The following is a 16763-nucleotide window of genomic DNA, read 5'->3' as shown; positions in this document are numbered from 1 at the left end:
TGATTCTAAATCTCACATAGAAATGCAAGGGACCCAGGGCTGGGGATGTGGCTTAAGCGGTAGCACGCTCGCCTGGCATGCATGCGGCCCGGGTTCAATCCTTAGCACCACATACAAACAAAGATGTTGTGTCCGCCGAAAACTAAAAAATAAATATTAAAAAATTCTCTCTCTCTCTCTCTCTAAAAAAAAAAAAAAAAAGAAAGAAAAAGAAATCTCGAGTAGTACTGTGCAAAGAAATACAATGCAAGTTACTTATGTCATGTTCTAGTAGATACGCTCGAATGCATACACAAACAGGTAAAATTATTAAAAAAAAAAAAAAAAAGAAAGAAATGCAAGGGACCCAAAATAGCCAAAAAGAATCTCAAAAAAGAAGACCAATGTTGGAGAACTCACACTTCTTAATTTCAAAACTTACTAGAGCTGAGTGTTTAGTAAGAGCACATGTAAAAAAAGTACATTACAAATCCCAGCAACTCGGGAGGATCGCAAGTTTGTTCAGCAACTTATCAAGGCTTTAAGCAACTTAGGAAGAACTTGTCTCAAAAATAAATAATAAAAAAGGGTTGGGGATATGGCTCAGTAGTAAAGTCCCTCTGAGTTCAATCCCTGGTACCAAAAAGAAAAAAAAAATACTACAAAAAACATAGTAATCAAAGACAATGTGGGACTGGGGTTGTGGTTCAGCAGTAGAGCACTTGCCTAGCACATACAAGATGCTGGGTTCAATCCTCAGCACCACATAAAAATAAATAAATAAAATGAAGGGATTGTGTCCAACTTAAAAAAAAAAAAGTCAATGTGATACAAAGACAGACAAACAGCTCAATGGAACAGAACTGAAAGTCTGTAAATAAACCTGCACATTTACAATAATTGATTTCAACAAGAATGCCAAGATTATTCAATGGGGAAAGAACTGTCTTTCCAATAAATGGTCAAATGGTGCTAGAAAATTTTATGTTCACATGAAAAAAAATGAGGTGGGATCTCCTCCTCACACTATACACAAAATTAACTCAGGATGGATTATAAACTTAATTTAACAGCTAAAACTATAGGTATTTTAGAAGAAAATTTAGGCATTAATCTCCATTACTTTGGGTTTAGGTAAAACATAGTCATCCCTTGATATGCAGAGGGAATTGGTTCCAGGACCTCTGTGGATAACAGATTTGCAAATGCTCAAGTTCCTTACATAAATGGCCTACTTGCATAAACCTATGCACATCCTTCTGCTGTATACTTTCAATCATGTATATAATACACAAACACATATATACATATTTTAATCATCTCTAGATTACTTATAATACCTAATACAATGTAAATGCCATTATACAGTTGCTGTATTGTATTGATTAGGGAATAATGACATGAAAAAAAAGTATACATGTTTAAAACAGATAAAATTTTTTTTCTTTTTGTGATACTAGTGATTGAAACCAGTTCTCTATCACTGGACTACATCTAAGTCTTTTTTTTTTTTTTAAGAGAGAAGAGAGAGAGAATTTTAATATTTTTTTTTAGTTTTCGGCAGACACAACATCTTTGTTTGTATGTGGTGCTGAGGATCAAAGCCAGGCCACACGCATGCCAGGTGAGAGCGCTACCGCTTGAGCCACATCCCCAGCCCACATCTAAGTCTTATTTATTTTTCATTTTATTTATTTTTCATTTTTAAGACAGGGTCTTACAAAGTTGCCTAGGAGGGTCTCAAACTTGCAATTTTCCTGCCTCAGTCTCCTGATTAGTTAAGATACAGGTATGTGCCACCATGCCCAGCAATTTTTTAAAAAATATGTTTGATCTGAAGTTCGTTGAATCCACTGATGCAAAACCTGTGGATATAGAGAGATGACTATAACAAACAACAACAACAAAAGAAAATTGAAAAGTAGGTGATGGGAAAAGGTATAACGGCAGCCACACCCCAAAAATCCCAACATGGCACCCGAGGTGCTTCTCTTCCTGTGCCTCCATTTCCTGCCGGCACCAAAAACTCCCGCTGGCGCCAATACTCACTTCCACCAGCGGGAAACCTTAGCCCCAATTAGAACTAATTTTGTGGGCTCTAGAACTGACATCTGGAAGAACTTACCAATAAACGGGTGAGCCGTCATCTACCTAAGCCCTGCCACCTCTCCTTAGATCTATATAAGCCCACAGCCTTTTGTAATAAAGTGGAACTTCTCTGGTGATTTGTCTCGCGTCGCATCTTCTTTCATTGGTGCTGAAACCTGGGAGAGGGTGAGCTCATTTTAACAGAGCCCCATCTCCAGCTCGGCTGAGACATCTCGCCCTCGTCCACCTTTTCAGGTGCTGGCTCTTTACACCCACCACCATTCCGACTTAGGTAAGTTCCCCTTCTGGCTCCTCACCCTCTTTGGGCTACAGCAGGAACTGTGACCAGGATCGTCTGGCACACTCCTGACGCCCGAAAGAGGGAGAGAAGCCACCCCGCTAAGGTCTTTACAGCCGCAGTGGACTCTCTGATGACCCGTTCCCCTTTTGGGGAGTGAAGCTTCTGGGTTCAGGCAAGACCCCCTCTGTTTCTTCCTTCTCCTACTTCTGTAACCAGTAAATCCTAGTACTAGGTTTTTCGTGGCCTCCGGCTTTTGCCTCCTGAGAGTTGCAGTTTGGTCTTCGCGATCCCCAAGGTCCTAAAAGGGGACGTCCTTTTTGCCCTTGCTGATAGTTTCCAGCCTGAAGGTTCTCTCTCTCTCCATCTCTTTCTGTGACCATGGGTACCTCCTCAACTATACCTGAAACCTCACCCCTCAAATGTCTAATGAAAAATCTGACCACACTCTCCCTCACACCAGACATCAAGCCCAAACTCCTAATCAAATTCTGTACCCAAGATTGGCCTACATATCCTCTGGAAAATGGCAATCATTGGCCTCTAGAAGGCTCATTAGATCCAAATCTTCTCTGGGGACCTTTTTAACTACTGCCAGCGTCTGAAAAAGGAGAAGGAGATTTCCAGGTCTTCTCGCACAACACCCTGCTCTCTGCCTTTCCTGATCTCTCTCTCAAGTTCTCCTTGCTTGCAAACCCCTCCTCCCTTCCCCTACTCCTACTCCTGACCTCTCGGACTCTTCCCCATTTGATCCAGCAGACGAACCCCCACCTTATCCCTTGGCCCCACCTGCTCCTCCTCTCCCACCATCCCCTCCCTCCTCCTCCACCTGATCCCACGGATCCTCAGCCTTCTGTTTCATCCCCTTCCCCTCTGCCCTCTTCTGCCCCCGCCGCCTCCACTTCCTCCTCTGCGGAGACATCCCCTTCCCCTCCCTCTTCTCCCTGTCCGGCGCCAACCAACTCTTTCAGTTCTCCTGTTACCAGGTCTAAGGGACCCCTTCTTGTTCTCATGACGATCACACCCCTTCATGAGGTTGCTGGTCCCGAGTACATGTGCCCTTCTCCATGTTGGATCTTACTCAGCTAGAAAGGAAGTTAGGCTCATTCACCACTGACCACACCACTTACATTCGGGAATTTCAATGGGTTCTGCAAGCATATAGCCTCACTCATCATGACATTTACATGCTCCTGGCCAATACACTTCTCCCTGAGGAAAGGAGACAGGTCTGGGAACTAGCCCAGGCCCATGCTGATGAGAATCATAGAACCAATCTCAACCACCCTACGGGCCCACACGCTGTCCCGAAGCAGGATCCTCTATGGGATTACAACACCCCTGGAGGCTTACACTCTCATGACCTTTCTGCATCCTGCCTCTTGGTGGGCCTGAAGAAGGCCGCCCGCAAGGCCGTTAATTTTCAAAAAGTGCAGGAGGTCATTCAGAAGAAGGAAGAAACACCTTCAAAATTCCTGGATAGACTAACCAAGGCCCTCCAACAGTACACAAACCTCGACCCAGAAACCCCTGACGGCCGTCATGTCTTAATGACATATTTCCTGGCCCAAAGCTACCTTGACATTAAAGCCAAACTTAAGAAGCTTGAACAGGGCCCTGCTACTCCTCAGACCAAAATCCTCGCGGTCGCTTTCAAAGTTTTCCATGGTAGGGAGGATGAAAGCAAACACCGCAGGCAGAAGGCCAAAAACGCCAAATTCCAAATGTTGGCCCAGGTCATTCAGGGAAGGTCATCACCACACCGTCCTAATAAGATGCTCCTTGGAGCTTGCTTCAAAAATATGGTAAGGAGGGACATTGGGCTAAGGCTTGTCCTTCACCGAGGACATCCTCCACCCCCTGCCCAAAATGCCACCAAAGGGGACACTGGGGGTCAGACTGTCCAACAACCTGGAGGGGAGGCTGGTCAGCCGCCCCGCAACCCCAGCCTCTCCTGGGCTTGGTAGAGGAGGATTGACAGAGCCCTGGGCCTTCCCTCCCGACTATTACCATCAAGAAATAAGAGCCTAGGGTCACCTTCCTAGTGGACGGACGCTCCATTACGTTCCTCTTGGATACTGGTGCCACTTTTTCGGTTTTGAGGGAGTATTGGGGTCCTACCATGCCCTCGAAAACTCCTATTGTTGGGGTAGGAAGAAAACAGATTTTCCCCTGGAAACCCCCCCACCTTATCATGTTATATGCAGGGATCCCTTTTATCCTTCACACACTCCTTTCTTGTTATGACCCACTGTCCCATTCCCCTTCTGCGAAGGGACATACTTTCACTACTGAAGGTCACCATTCACATATCACCCCACACTTCTCCCACCTCTCATTTCCTCATGATGTTCCTAGGGGCAGACACCTCCTTTACACATTCTCCCACAACTATCTAAACCAGTTAACCCTGAGGTTTGGGACACAACTACGCCCTCTATGGCTAAGTGAAGTCCTATTCATATTGTCTTACGGGACACTTCAAGATAATATTAATCAACCACAATATCCACTTACAACCACAGCCCTCCTCGGATTAGAACGCATCATCCAGAAGGGGTATCTTAGGCCTACACACTCTCCTTTCAACACCCCCATTCTGGCAGTTAGGAAACCTAACGGGTCCTACAGACTGGTCCAAGACCTTCACCTCGTCAACTCCTCTGTGGTCCCCATTCACCCGCTAGTGCCCAACCCCTACACCCTTCTCAGATCCCTGCTACTACTACCCACTTCTCAGTCCTAGATTTAAATGATGCCTTCTTTTCTATTCCCTTGTCCTCAGAATCTCAGGATTTCTTTGCTTTTACATGGACTGATCCTCGCACCCACCATTCTCATCAGATTATCTGGACCGTCCTTGCCCAGCTTCTCAATTTCCTAGCAGATAAGGGATATAGGGTATCTCCCCACAAGCCCCAGGTTTCCCAGTCTACTGTCACCTACCTTGTTTTCGCCTTGCACCGGGAAAAAAGGAGATAACGTTGGATAGGAGGTAACTCCTCTCTAATCTTGCGGTACCTCATATGAAAGCCGAAATACTATCATAGCTAGGACTAGCAGGGTATTTTAGGGCCTGGATCCCAAATTATTCACTTCTAGCCAAACCCCTGTATGACCTAGCAAAGGGACCCCCTAGTGAACCTCTCGCCTCTGCCCCCCCCCCGCTACCATTTCCAATTATGACCCCTCTGGGGGACATATAATAGCCACTTTAGACTGTCCACCTGAAGCCCCTACTTCTTCCAGTAAGAACAAGGACCTTTTCGAGTTCCTCCATACTCTATTCCATTCCAATTCTCAGTCTTTGACCTTCTTCTTACAGAGCTTCTTCTCCCTCACATCCTCTGACAAAGCCTTGCTACAGAATATAGCCTCTAGTTGTCAGATCTGTCAGCAGACTAACCCTCATACTCCTTTAAGGCCCAAACCGTTCCCCTCCCACCAGGCCTGGGGACATATTCCTGCTGCTGACTGGCAGGTAGACTTCACCAACATGCCCACAGTACGGCACACTAAATACCTCCTTGTCTTTGTAGACACTTTCTCTGGCTGGGTTGAAGCATTTCCCACTTCCAATAAAAAGGCTTCCACTGTAGCTTCAATCTTGCTGACAGACATCATCCCGAGATTTGGTATGCCTACTTCCCTACAATCCGACAATGGCCCTGAGTTTATCTCTAGGATCACACAAAGGGTCTCTCAAACCCTCTCCTTCAAGTGGCATTTCCACTGTCCATATCACCCCAAGGCTTCAGGAAAATTCCAAATTAACTATGGAATTAAACTTAGACTGGGTCAAGCTCCTTCCCTTGGCTTTGCTTCGGATCAGAGCTCTCCCTAAGAAACCATCTTTACTATCTCCCTTTGAGATAATGTATGGGAGACCTCTTATACACCCCCCTGGGTTGGTCGTTTCACAAGGACCTCTCATACGAGATTTGTCTTTACCTCTCTTGTTTCAGCTCCGCTCGGAACTCTGGAAATATCAGGACTGGCTTCTTCCGGACCCAGACTCCTCTCCAAACACTCCCGTAACACCTGGGAGTTTAGTCTATTATAATACCCCGGAGGAAAAAGGGCCTCTTGCCCCAAAATGGGAAGGCCCTTATCCAGTCATTCTCTGTACTCCCACCGCCGCCAAACTTTCCTTACCAGACAACCGTCTCACCCCCTGGATTCACATTTCTAGGTTGAAGCCATACCATCAAGAGGTCTCATCTACTGACAACAGGACCATCCCAGAGGAACTCCAAGAGTCACCTCATGAACCTCCCCTTTACTCCTGCTCTCCACACCCATCTCATCCCTTCAAATTGCGACTCACACGGTGTTCCCTGCAGCCCAATTCTTCTTAAAAAAGGCACAGTGAGCTCTCCCAACACTCTAATTCTCCTTCTTTGCTTAGTTTCTGTGCTCTGTTGGTCCTGGTCTTCACCTTCCCCTCCTACTATGTACGAATTCACCCTTCGGAAACAATACTCGGAACACGGCATGCAGAAGGTCCGCACAGTTGATGAAAAAACTTGCTTCATCCACAACTGCTCCTCTGTGTCCCTAATAATGTCACCTTCCAAATCCCTCAGTCCTGGTAGCTGGAACTGGCCTTTCATTTGCTTCCTTTTTGATCAGACTGAAGATTATTGCTACTGGTGGCCAGAGGTTTATAATAGGTGTCCTTACTGGTCATGTATGATTCATTATGAGGATCATTCATATAAAGCCTCTAATCGAGGTAAATTATTCACAAGACATGGTGCACATGGTCTTCCAGGGGGATGGTATACACTAGACATATCTGACCCCAAGGCCAAACATTGGGATTATGTTGAGATTGCTATCTATGCTCAACAATTTGCAGCCAAACCCACAGGATAGATGACTGTTGCCCGCTCCCTGATAATGCCACCTGAGGCAACCATCCAAGTAGTCCAGCATATCAGGGAGTCAGAATCAAAACTTCAAAGATCTTATCCATAGCTCATCCAAAGGGGATGCAGAGCCTTCAACCCCCTCAGCCACCCCCCCATGGCTTAATTTGCTGCACCAAACCCTCCGATTATTAAACTCCACCCCTTTCTGTGCCCACTTCTCAGTGCTTCCTCTGTGCTTCACTTAGTCGTCCGCTCCTAGCAGCAGTCCCATTATCAGCAGGAAATATTTCAGCAAAAACCTATAATTTCTCAAAGAAAGGACAACCCCTACACGTGGCACGCATCCCACTGTGGGAAAGTTATTCCACCAATGCTTCATTCCCCTTCATCTGTTTCCACTCACCAACAATGAATCCTTTACCCATTTGTTCCTTGAGCTATAGCACCCCATCGAGCCCTGTGTTTATGCAACCTGGACATTTCCTCTGGTGTAACAGGTCTTTAAGTACCTCAACGACCAATATCTCTGGCACCTGTTTCTTGGTTACTGTAGTTCCTCAGCTGTCTTTGTACACTTCCGCCGAATTCCGACAACTGGTCCCACCTTCCCACACTCGTAGGGCAGTCTTTCTGCTGGTTCTGGTAGGCTTCACATTAACAACCTCAGTGGCGGGTCTCGGACTCTGGTGGAGCTATAGGTCATTCTCTATGGGCATCCAATGACTTTCAACAAAAACTGCAAGATGCACTTGATACCACTGCTGAATCTCTAGGCTCCTTACAGCGGCAGGTTACTTCATTAGCACAAGTGGCTTTACAGAACCGATGAGCGATTGATCTCCTCACTGCAGAAAAAGGGGGCACATGCCTATTCCTCAGAGAGGAATGTTGCTACTATATTAATGAGTCGGGGTTAATAGAAAAGAATGTTGTCAAATTGCAGGAATTATCAGTCTAATTGCTCAAACCCACTCCCCCTAATCCTATAGCAGGGTTCTTCCAATCCTCTCTTGCCACGTACTTGCTACCTTTCTTGGAACCCCTTATTGGGGTACTCCTTTTTTGTTCTCTCTTGCCCTGCATAATGAAGTTTCTTCAAACTCAATTACAGAAAATTTCTAACCAGACTTTCAACCAGCTTCTGCTTAGGAACTACCAGCCTCTGATGACCGATGAGCCCCTAACATTATCAAGAGAACAGATCACTCAGTGTTGAAGCTTACTACTTGACACAATGGATTATGGGCATATTTCTTCTCAGGGATTACCAACGGCTTCCTGAACAAGATGACTCCAACTCCTCTTGTGAAGCTCTCACCCAATGCAAAAACAACGGCCATCGGACATCGAGAGACAATGAGCCCAGAGAACCTCTTAGCCTGCCACCCTGAATTTTTTAGCCTTTATGTCCTTTTAAGCCTCCTCATAGCCCTTGGCCTTTTCTGTCAGTCCCCCAACATGGAACTCCTGCCAAAAACTAACCCTTGCTTTAATCCTCATCCTGTTTTTGTTTTTGTTCGCTCTGATCATTTTCAGGTGCTGGTAACGTCATGTCGAGGTAACGCTTCTAATACTTCATAGAGTCCCTGTTACAAGACCAGTGGCTGATACCAACAATCTCCTCCATCCAGAACTGTTCGATGCCATTGATAATTTGTGGCTTCAAGGAACTTTTATAGACTTCACCGCTACCGAAGTAGTGTCTATAGCCAGTGGATTTTATTTCTGGTTGCCATGGTATCCCCAGACTTGTCCCCCGAACATTCCTCCACTTCCCCTTTCTAGGTCCCACACCGCCCCTGCACAGCAGGAAGCAGCCAGATCTGACCAACGACGCCCCAGTTCCTAAGAAAACAAAAAGGGAGGAATGTTGGGAAAACGTATAATGGCAGCCACACCCCAAAAAACCCAACATGGCGCCTGAGGTGCTTCTCTTCTTGTGTTTCCATTTCCCACCGGCGCCAAAAACTCCCGCTGGCACCAATACTCACTCCCGCCAGTGGGAAACCTTAGCCCCAATAAGAACTAATTTTGTGGGCTCTGGAACTGACATCTGGAAGAACTTACCAATAAATGGGTGACCCGTCATTTACCTAAGCCCTGCCACCTCTCCTTAGATCTATATAAGCCCACAGCCTTTTGTAATAAAGTGGAACTTCTCTGGTGATTTGTCTCGCGTCGCATCTTCTTTCAGTAGGAACTCACTGAATCAAAATATTGTTTTTCAAAGTATAGAAAGTAAAAAGACAACTCACAGAATGGGAGGAAATATTTGCAACTCATTTTTTTTTTTGAGAGAGAGAAAAAAAATTTTGATATTTATTTTTTAGTTTTCGGTGGACACAACATCTTTATTTTATTTTTATGTGATGCTGAGGATCGAATCCAGCGCCCTGCGCATGCCAGGCGAGCGTGCTACCGCTTGAGCCACATCCCCAGCCCGCAAATCATTCTTTTAACCAGGGACTTATACTGAGAATATATAAAATACTCTAAAACCCAATAAATAACCCAATTGTAAAATGAGCAGAGTGAGTGGCTGGTAAGATAGAAGCTGGAAATAGACCTCAGTGACAGAATGCCTGTGCTCTACTACTAAGCAACAATCCCAGCCCTGAATCAAGCCAGCCTCAGCAAAAGCAAGATGCTAAGTAACTCAGTGAGATCCTGTTTTTAAATAAAATACAAAATAAGGCTAGGGATGTGACTCAGTGGTTGAGTGCCTCTGAGTTCAATCCCAGGTACAACCCCCCCCCACACACACATATTATATATTTTAGGTATATAATGATCTCACGGATATACTTTTTTTCCTTTTTCTTTTTGGCAGTACTAGGGATTAAACACAGGGGTACTTTACCACTGAGCTACGTCCCAGGTCCTTTTTATTTAATTTTAAGACAGGTTCTCATTAAGTTGCCAAGGTTGGCCTTAACTTGCAATCCTTCTGCCTCAGCCTCCTGAGTCACTAGGATTACAGGAATGTGTAATCCACATGGCTGATGAGGATTACACATGTGTAATCACCACTCATGGCTAAATACACATTTGTTTGTTTGTTTTTCCCCAGAATTGTTCCTCTCCATAGAAATCTTTAGTAAAAGGCAAAAGACTCATATGGTCTTAAAAGAAACCAGAGTACAAATATGTTTTTTAAATAGACATTATCTACTTGTCATAACCAAAAGATAACAATACAATCTGGTAGCCTGGATGGTATTCTGAAACAAAAGGACTTTAGGTAAAAAAGAAATCTGAATACGAATTAACTAATAATTTATTAATAATGGCTTATTAATTATGACAAACATAATTGTGACTAGTATAAGATGTAAATAGTGGAAGAAATTAGGCAAGGAGTTGTATGGAATTTCCATAATTTTTCTTTTTAATCTTTGTAATTTTTCTATAAATATACACATATTCTAAAATAAGATTTTGAAAAAATAATAATCTTTAAGAGAAACAAAGTATTTGCATATGATATGTGGGATTTGCTCCAAAATAATAAGGACAAAACATAAAATCTGATTTATGCATTTATATATGTTATTCTTCAACAAAGTAAACTTTAACAGAAAATACTAACAGGTAATGAGGAAGCGGACACATAATGTGGACAGAGCAGGAGTGGTCATGGGCTGAATGAAGGTTGCTGGGGTTAGAGGGTTTATTGCACTATTCACATACTAAACAAATGGGTATAAGAAGGAAAGCCCAGAGTAAGACTGATTTGCAAACATTCAGGAGAGTTGCTAGAGGGAGCTGTGTAGCCAGGGCAAAGAAGGGAGGCCTTTCAGTGGAGGACTGTGTGCCTCTAAGACAAGGATAAACCACTTCTCATGAGAAGCCAAGGAGACTCTGGTCACAAATCCCCAGGAAAGGAGTCCTGACTTTTTTCACAAGCGTCCATGAAATAATCTTTTCTGAACAGGCTTAATATCTCATCAGCAAATATTTTAGTTTACTAGTAGGCAATAAAATAACAAAAGGAAAGATAGTTCTTGCCCTGGAGAACCTAGTAATTGAGTAGAGAAAAAATTAACAACAAAGGCTACCCAGGGGCCACCTAGAGTGTCATTCACAAATATATCTTGAGTAGTGACTCCTTTACAGGACTAAGAGGTCTAGATACACTACATCTTAAGAGACGACTGAAGGAAAAAGTAATATCTATTGAGTGTTTACTGTGTGTCAGGCATTGTCTCAAATATTGTTCATGAATTATCTCTTGCATTTCTTAAAACAATCCTGTCAAATAGGTACTATTATTATCCCCATTTTTCTGCTGAGGAAACTGAGGCAGGACAGATTTCAGTTACATGCCTAAGATCATACAATTAGTATTTAGATCAGGGCCAGGGAGTGAAGGTATTCTAGCTCCAGATTCCATAAAAAAATTTTTAACCCTGTGGCATATAGCAATGATTCCCAACTGGGGATGATTTTGGCCTCTAGAGACATATGAAGACATACTTTTGATTATTACAACTTGAGGGGGAATGGTACTGGCTGGCACTTAGTGAGTAGGAGCCAGGGATTCTATCCTACTTAACTTTCCCCAATGTACAGGACACCTCCCCACAACAAAGAATTGTCCATTCTACAATGTCAAGGCTGCTGAGGGTACCAAGTTGAGAAACCCTGGTCTACAGGGAAGGCATTATCATTGAACAAGTAATTATAAGTTCAATTCCTTAAATGTGAATTTTTTAGAAGGTGTTTTTTCTTCAGGCACTTCACAGATGAAGATTTTCCCAACTTGAAAGGCCATGTGTACTTTGAGTTTGCTCTAACAGCAGTGGAGGTTTGTGCCAAACTAGCTGCATTCTCTTTATTGAGAATGCTGTGTAGTGTTGGGGGTTTAGTTCCTAACTGTGAAATGAATGGGGCCAGATTGTAATCAGTACTAATAAACATGATTCTATATTCATTAGTTTCCAAAATGTCAGCAAGCTCAAATTTCAATTTAATTAGTGCTACCTTTCAGGTAACAGACAAAATAAATATATATTTCTTTAATAGATTGATCTATTAACTAACTTTGAGGTTGTTGTAAGAAATTAGAGATATTAATTATTTATTTGTTTATTTACTTACTTAGGTTACTGGGGATTGAGCCCAGAGGAGCTTTACTGATGAGCTACACACCCAGACCATTTTTTGTTTTTTATTTTGAGGCAGGGACTTTACTTCGTTGCTTAGGGCCTCACTATATTGCTGAAGCTGACCTCAAATTTGCAATCCTCCTGCCTCAGCCTTCCCAGACACTGGGATTACATTGCACCTGGCTCTAGAGATATTTAAATTAAGAAACTAACCAAGTATCTGGTAATATTAACAGTAGCAAGCTACACTTGTATCTCAATACAGTGTCAAGAATCTTAAAATTTCTGAAAATGGGGCACATTTGTGGAATGAAATGAGCTATACTCGAGGAGTCAAAAAGTCCACAATTCTCTCAACACTATGCAAGCAGAGAGAGACTAGAGTAAGACGACTATCTGAGAGTTGCCTGGTTCTTCCACAAGCAGAGCTTATTATCCTGCCCTTGGTCAATCAGTGTGATGAATCAGTGTTCTGTGTTGAATGTGTTTTTGCCTTTGTCTTTTTGAGGCTATTAGCTCTCCGAGGGCAGTGGTGTGGCTTATTTTTTACAATAAATGACAAAATAAATGTTTGTTAAATAAATACCTCCCAAAGCTACAAACTTTAAAAACTGCTTAGCAGAGTCAATTCCTATGAGAAAGGATTCTAAGTTTTTTTTTTTTTTTTTTGGTGGGGAGGGGTGCTGGGGATTGAACCTAGGGGCCCTCTACACTAAGCTACATTTCCAGCCTTTTAAAGAAATTGTCCAGTTTTTTTTTTTTTAATTGTCCAATTATTTAAGACAGGGTCTCACTAAATTTCCCAGAATGGCCTTGAATTTGTGACCCTCCAGCCTCAGCCTCCTAAATTTACTGGGAATACAGGCACATGCCATTGAACCCAACCTAAATTTTCCTTTTGTGTCTGGTTTTATTTTCTTTTTCCAGCACTGGACAAGAAACCTGGGGCCTTGCACATGCCAGGCAGGTGTTCTCCTACTGAGCCACATCCACAAACCCTCTTTTTTTAAAGTTGTTGATGGATCTTTATTTTATTTATTTATATGCAGTTCTGAAAATCGAACTCAGTGCCCACATGTGCTAGACAAGCTACTGAGGTACAACCCCAGCCCTTAAATTTTCCTTTTAACCAAGTCAACTACAGGAGACCTGACTGTGTTGACAGCACTGAGGCAAATACTAAATGAAGTGGGAATTAAAACAGTTCACACCTTGTCATGTCTTATTTAAATCACCAAGATTATTCAAAACATCCTGTCACCTGGCTCCATCCTATTCCTGATGTTCTGCCCAAGCTCCCTGGCAATTCCCACATTTTAGAGCAATTTCTTGGCACCCTATTTAAGAATCTTAATTTGATTCAATGGGAAAGCCTTAAGTTTTCATCTTAAGTTCTGTTTGTATCCTACAATTTTCTCACATTAATGTGCTTGTCACTTTACCCAATGATAATAAAAGCAGACTCCTCTATACCATCCCTTTTCCCCCTCCAACAGAGATTATACAGATGAAGTAGGCAGGAAGGCTACATAACCACACAAGCAAGGCTGAATAGTCCAGTGCTACCAAATGGAGAGAAGTCTTTGTTTTTAACAACAGTAGAGATAACAAGATACAACAAAAAATGTCTACTTTTTTGACAGCAAGTTTAGTACAATGAAGGCAAATCCACAGCAAATACTTCCTTAACAGACTACAACTGAATCTAGCCTCCTGGACCCTTCCACTGCCTTTCTGTTGAACACTCTTACCTTCCCTGTTCCTGTGGAAATGACCTGAGAGCTCTCACTGCTCTGATTCATAGTAAATGTCAAGATGCTTGGATTAGCAACAAGAAGACATCTCAGAATGTCAAATGTTCATGTGATGCCTGGACATCAAAGGTGGGAACACTTTTCTCATTCAGGTTGTTGGAAACGCAAAGATTCCTCCTCATTATGTGTAGGACTAATATACTAAAGGAGAATATTAACCACTGGAATCTGTAGGAACAGGAATGCTATTAATAGCCAGGGGAAAAAAGCTTCAAGTAAGTGTGGCCTTTGTTTGGGGGCGGGGGGGGGGGGATTTGGATACTATATTGGATCATACTGACATTAAGTTAAACAATCAATACTGTAACCTTACCTGGAACCCTGGATCTCAAGAAATAAAGAAACTTTCCATTCTTGGAATGCATGATGGCTCTCTTAATGAATTCTACTACAGATTGGCAGCGGTCCTCAAATTTGGGATGACACCACAGGCTGAAAGTTCCTGGAAAATTAAAAAGTAAAAACCTCAAAATTTAGTTTGGAAAGATCCAAGAAGGTTTGAACATTTTTACACTGATTCTCACTTTCAGGAGGGCATAGTTTGTGGGCAAGCTGGGTTCAAGATTCCTGAAGTCACCTATTCCTGCTTATCTTACAACCAATGAGAAGAAAGATGTTGCCTTTAATAAGACATGAATTAAGTCTTGTAAGTTTAAAAAAAAAAAAAAAACTTTATTTTGTTTATATCTTTACGTGGTGCTGAGGATCGAACCTAGTGCCTCACACATGTGAGGCAAGCACTCTACCAGTGTGCCACAACCCCAGCCCCTTATAAGGTTTTTATTAATAATAAATTCAAATACGAAAAACATTATAATAAAAAAGATTTTGTCAAATATGAACTTAATCCTTAAAACACAGACTTGCTATATTTATATACATATATACTTATATGTTTATGTGTGTGTATACACACACACACACACACACACACAGATATACGTACATATGTATATAAAATACACACACATCCTATAAAGACTATAAGAAAAGACTACCAATAGAAAAACCAAGTTTAAATGATATCCCTGTTAAAAAGATCTAAGTCCTTGGGCTGGGATTGTGGCTCAGTGGTAGAACACTCGCCTGACATGGGTGGGGCCCGACTTAGAACCTCAGCACCACATAAAAATAAAAAAAGGTATTGTGTTGTGTCCATTTACACCTTAAAAAAAAAAAAAGATCTAAGTCTTCAAGCATTCACAGATTAGCTAAGTAAGGACAAGCATAGAAGTTCATGGGTCTCACTCATTCATGTGTGTGTTAGGCACAGAAAACCAAAATCTAAGTCCCCCCCCCTTTTTTTTGGTACCAAGAATTGAATGCAGGAGCACTTAATCACTGAGCAATATCCCCAGTCCTTTTTATATTTCATTTTGAGACAGGATCTCGTTAAGTTGCTTAGAGCCTCACTAAGTTGCTGAAACTGTCTTTGAACCTGTGACCCTCCTGCCTCAACCTCCTGAGCCACTGGGATGACAGCATATGCTACCTATCATGCCCAGTAGTCTTTTCCTTCTTTAAAATCCCAAGCCCCAAGTTTCTACTTCAAATATCAGAATCCCAAAGACAAAAGGGAACCTGAAATCCCACAACTTCAACAGCAACAACAAAAAGAAAAACTCCAAAAACTAAAGCACTAGATTTCAAAAGAACAACCAAAAAAAAAAAAAAAAAAACCATACAAATAAGGGTATTAATCACACTAGGGAACTGTGATTTGAGTCCCTCTAGCTACTCTTAGAGTATCACTTAAAAGATAAAGACAAATATGCCACTGCAAACTGGCAACTGAAAGGCCTACAAGGCTACTATTAAAAACTCCACTTATTCAAGGAAGAAGTCTCTTTGAATCAAAAGTAATTGAAGGCTGGGTGCAGTGGCACATTCCTATAATCCCAGAGGCTTGGGAAGCTGAGACAGGAGGAGCTCGAGTTCAAAGCCAGCCTCATCAATACCCAGGCACTAAGCAACTCAGTGAGACCCTGTCTCTAAATAAAATACAAAATAGGGCTGGGGATGTGGCTCAGTGGTTGAATGCCTGAGTTCAATCCCCAGTATATCCCCCACCCCCCAAAAAAAGTAATTAGAGAACTATTTGCAAGAGTACTAATTTCTGGTGTCTCACCTACCAGAAACTTAAAGGTCAAGCATTTATTTATCACTCCTTTAACATATTCACTTTAATTTTCACAGGTTTAAAAAAGCACTCTGAAATGCTTTGTCCTGCATTTTGGTTTTGTCTGTTTTGTTTTGATACTGGAGATTTGAATTCAGAGGCACTAAACCACATCCCCAGCCCTATTTTATATTTTATTTAGAGACAAGGTCTGAGTTACTTAGCATCTTGTTTTTGAACTTGCAATCCTCCTGCTTCAGCCTCCCCAGCCTCTGGGATTACAGGTGTAAGCCACCAGGCCCAACTTCATTTTGGTTTTTAGGAACAGCAGGGAAATAGGCAGCAGTTTCCTTATTATGCAATTCATTCTCAGGTCTTTGGATTGAAGTTCTTTTCTCTTCATGCACCTTTAAGGTGGGGGGGGGGCAGAGGAAACCACGGCCACGCTGACCTAAACAGCTACTTCCTATCTCACAAGACAAA

General features: G+C 42.5%; 1 protein-coding gene and 1 pseudogene across 2 annotated transcripts in view; both read right to left on the bottom strand.

Annotated features, from left to right (window-relative positions):
- Positions 1-16763, bottom strand: part of Socs7 (suppressor of cytokine signaling 7) — a 43011-nt gene that overhangs the window by 10206 nt on the left and 16042 nt on the right. For both annotated transcript variants that reach the window (XM_026386981.1, XM_026386982.1), the window contains one exon: positions 14475-14603. In XM_026386981.1, the coding sequence (XP_026242766.1) occupies positions 14475-14603 (129 nt within the window). The remainder of the gene's footprint in view (positions 1-14474; positions 14604-16763) is intronic.
- On the bottom strand, positions 10254-10381 carry LOC113181557 (U5 spliceosomal RNA; annotated as a pseudogene).

This window comes from Urocitellus parryii, chromosome 7 (assembly GCF_045843805.1).
Source record: "Urocitellus parryii isolate mUroPar1 chromosome 7, mUroPar1.hap1, whole genome shotgun sequence".
NCBI classification, from domain to species: domain Eukaryota; kingdom Metazoa; phylum Chordata; class Mammalia; order Rodentia; family Sciuridae; genus Urocitellus; species Urocitellus parryii.
Note: the sequence above shows the minus strand (reverse complement) of the source record. Positions and strands in the feature narration are given on the sequence as shown.